We start from the raw sequence: 4254 nt of genomic DNA, 5'->3' as shown, positions 1-4254 counted from the left end.
TTCTGTTAGTCATAATACAGGGTTGTAATGTAAACATTCATATTCTCCAGAATGGATAAAGGATTATTGCAAAATCCAGCTATTTTATGCTGGTTTAGGAACTTCATGACTCAAAGGCTACCTATCAGAACAGTTGGAGAAGAATGAGAGTTATTATTAATTAAATATTCAAGCACATTTTCTATATCTTATTTTCCTTGGCCTTGTTGTTTTCAATTTCATGTCCCCTGTCAACTCATTTGGGATAAAAGTTCATACATGTAAAGCAGAAAACCCCATAGAAAATCAAATCAGATAAGGCATTTAGATCCATAAACTTCTATGTTTACTTCTCACCGTTATCAAGAAACGTCATGTATTATTGAAACCTTTTCTCCAATGATGTTTTCCCTGACTTGAAATGCCCCACCTGTAGGTATGAATATTTTGCTTTATATGTGATATCTAAATTATATTTTCATACTTTTTATAATAATTGAAAATTGTATCTTATCATACCATAACACTATATTTCTTCAACATTAATATTCAAGGGGGGAAAAGAATGTGTTCACATAAGACTATTTTTTGGTTCAATTAAACCCTGATTTAACAAGAACTCGACCCTGGTTCTATTTGGTGTATACAAATCAATCTAACATAATCTCAGATGTTATACATGTTTCAACATTATATCAATATTGAATATATTTCAATATTAAACTTACTTTTGCCACACTTTTTCTCCTAGATGAACACTTTTATAATGAACAGTGAGATGATCTCTTCGGCCAAAGCATTTTCCACATTCCTCACACTGATGGGCTTTCTCTCCTAAGGTGAAGTAACAATATATTCTGAATTAATTTAATAAAACTTCCAGGAAGCATCCCAAAAAATGCCAGAGGCATCCAACTATTTCTAATTTTGGGCCAGTCATTCTCTCTCTGTCTAACCCACCTACAGGGTTATTGTGGAGAAAATAAGAGGAGGGAATATTATGTAGGTCACCTTGGGTTGTATAAAATAAAGGCAGGCTATAAATAAATAAATTAGGGATCAGTGTCCTGGCTCATCAGTATGTGATAATATGTCATCAAGTCTGGGAGCAGGGGGGGAAAGTAAGATTTGTCAGATAATATACTAATAAATAAACTGCTGATATGCTTAACATCTTTTAAAATTAAATTATTATCCTGAAGATGTGAGGGGAGAGATGGAATTGAGATTACTGTGTCCTGATTCCACCACTAATTTCACCACTGATCTACATTCTGTGACTCTTGGGCTGCTGAAAAAAACAACTTTTAAATGTTGTTCTAGTCTACCTCAGTGCTTTCCATGAGTAGGAGCCTTTTCGTGCATGGAATATCTGTTCTGCAAATAACAGTTTGGCCACATATGCTGTCATACATCCTCTTCATCTCTAACCAGTCATGATGAAAACAGATATCCTTTCTTTTAGCAGTCCATTATTTTGTAAAATATAAACAAACACTATGTTCCTGGATTCTTTGACTGAGATAGGTAATGTCAATGCCACTCCTTACCTGAATGTATCTTTTTGTGTTTTGTAAGGTGATCATGGCGAATAAATGTTTTTCCGCATTCTTCACATTCATATCTCTTATCATCATGGTGGACTCGTAGATGAAGCCAGTATTAACAGGAATATAAGATTAGCATCTGCATACTTAATGTACCATATTCAAATTTGAAAATTTAATTAGTATGACTTACACTAAAGTTACATAACTTATATTAAGTATAATTTAAATGTGAAAAGCTAAATTAGTATAACTCAAAATGACATAATCTATTCTGAGAGGTTGTTGTACTATTTCTTAGTATGTACTGCATGGCTCTACTGATTTTATTAAGTCCAAATAGTTTTGAATTTTGGAAAAAAAATGGGTCATGGAATCTAGTTGTCTTGTTTCCAAGTAGATGGGTAAAAATTTATATTTAAATTTTGTACCAGTCTACTTGGAAATATGACAATTCAGATGAGCAAACATTGCTAAAGATTGTTTATTGATAGGCCATTTTTGCTAAAATCTAAAAATAAATTCCATAGAGATTTCTTTTATTTTAGTAATTCATACTGAATTTTAATTCTATTCTTTAATAACAAACCAGCTATAAATAGTATAACAAAGTCATTTCAGAGTATAACTGATTGTGGCACAACAGTATAGAATGTGTTACCTATAGGAGCTTCCATGACGAAAACTCTGTCCACAAATGCTACACAGATGTGGTTTTTCTCCACTGTGAATTCTTAAATGCTCTTTTAAAGTTGTTCTGTAAGGAAGAAATTCAGATATAAGGAGGAAATTATCTGCTAATCCTTTTACAATTATGCAATAATACATTTCATTGTAGTGCATTTAAAATGGTCACAGTCCAATTTTCTGCAAAGTGACATCTATTGATAATGGACAAACTATTACCAGATACTGGCAATCAACTGCCAATGATCACTGACAGCTAGGGCTGGCTTTTTCTGTCATTTCTGTCAGCATAGCATGAAACACACAGGAGATTCTAAATGTCTTAGTGCAATACTTTGGGATACCATGTACTATATATCCACAGTCTTTGGGGTCTCTGTAGAAGTGTATGTGTTAGTGAAGCTAAGTATTTTTATCATTTTTTTAAAGTTATAAGATTCTGTCATTTTATTTGGTGAATAGATTAAATTTTAATTTTAAAAATTAATCTGTTGTTATTTAATCCCATTCCAAATAAAATCACTGTTCATATTCATAGGAGTAACGGAGGAACACAACCTTATTTATCATTTTAAGTCACACGGAGTCACAAAATTGAGAATTCTGCTATAGTACATAGTTAGGTATGTGAACACACAGCATATAAAATAAACTTAGTAAGTGTGCCAATAGCACATAAAATGTCTGACAAGAGGAAGAATCTGAAAAAGGCCGTTTAACACATTGATCAAAGGGTATGCCCATGCCCGTCCATATCCTTGATTACAGTTACTGGGAATCAAGCCTATGCTGATCTGCAGTCTTTATTTGGGTTCTGTTTCTTAGCCTTTCTTAGTATGTACTAATAGTCAAGTCTCAAATGCCTATCTTTATTAAGCGGGCAAAACTTTCAATACAAAGGAGAAAATGATGATTTAGATAACACTTCCCAAAATAAAATGCATCTTTCTTCAGGATGCTGACATATTAATGAGTGTCTTCTGAATTGCAAAGCACTCTTTCTTTTTTAATTCAAAGTACAACAGCAGGAAAAAAACAAAACAAAAATTCACTGATATAAAAATAGAGAGCCAGTTTGGTGTAGTAGTTAAAATGCTGGATTAGAAACAGGGAGATTCTGAATTCTAGTCTTCCCTTAGGCACAGAAACTGGCTGGGTGATTTTAGGCTGTCTTTCCTTTTTAGCCCAACCTATCTCAAAGGTTGTTGTGAGGATCATAGGAGGAAGGGGCATAATGCATTCTGCCTTGAGTTATACCAAATAAACAAGGTATGTACATCGAGTAAAAACATACATCTCAAATCCTAAAATTCAATGGAGTTTCCCTTGGCTCAGTAGATACAAATGCTGGTTGGTGAGTAAAGAAAGACCTGAGAAGTAAATGGAATGGAATATTCTGAGAAACATATAGGTGCTGATGAGCATCAACAGGAGAAGCTCCCCATATACAGTTATTTTGTTCAACTGCCTTTACATTATTTTCTTTAAATACTGGTAAATTCATGGATCTGCTTTTTATTTAACTTATATAAAACACAGCATGTGTATTAAGCATACCTTTCTCTAACTGATTTTCCACAAATAAAGCAAGTCCATTTTCTCTTTCCTCCATGAGTACATTCAATATGGCGCTTCAGATTTCCAGTGTCATTAAATTGACGACCACAAATATCACATGGAAAAGGTCCTAAAAAGTAACAGGGATTCAATTTTACATTTATGCAACTTGAGCAAGCAATTTGAATTATTAATAAATACATATTTTGGAATACAAAAATACAAAACTGAACAAAATACTTCATTATGAAAAACCTAACCACAAGCACATTAATCTTCCATTTTTAGACTTCCGGTGGTGACACCAGGGCGATGCAGAGTTAAGGAGACAGGCTCTGTCACCTAACTCTGATCTTTCCACGTTTGGAGACCCTTTGGGGGCGCGGGGAAGTCTGGAGGACAACGCGTGAGAAAGGGGGATGCCGGAGGAACAACGAGGCGAAAGGCAATCGCCCGTTAGGACGAAGGAAACCTCCTAATTTCA

General features: G+C 34.0%; 1 protein-coding gene across 1 annotated transcript in view; it reads right to left on the bottom strand.

Moving 5' to 3' along the window:
- The window catches only part of ZBTB41 (zinc finger and BTB domain containing 41), an 18632-nt gene that overhangs the window by 3635 nt on the left and 10743 nt on the right, over positions 1-4254 (bottom strand). The window contains exons 5-8 of the mRNA XM_015821622.1: positions 3771-3900; positions 2189-2283; positions 1530-1637; positions 708-813 (exon numbers count right to left, since the gene is read on the bottom strand). Of these exons, the coding sequence (XP_015677108.1) occupies positions 708-813; positions 1530-1637; positions 2189-2283; positions 3771-3900 (439 nt within the window). The remainder of the gene's footprint in view (positions 1-707; positions 814-1529; positions 1638-2188; positions 2284-3770; positions 3901-4254) is intronic.

The sequence above is a fragment of the Protobothrops mucrosquamatus genome, unplaced genomic scaffold, assembly GCF_001527695.2.
Source record: "Protobothrops mucrosquamatus isolate PMUCROS unplaced genomic scaffold, P.Mucros_1.0 scaffold1365, whole genome shotgun sequence".
In the NCBI taxonomy this organism is placed as follows: Eukaryota; Metazoa; Chordata; class Lepidosauria; order Squamata; family Viperidae; genus Protobothrops; species Protobothrops mucrosquamatus.
This window is presented reverse-complemented; position numbering and strand designations above follow the sequence as displayed.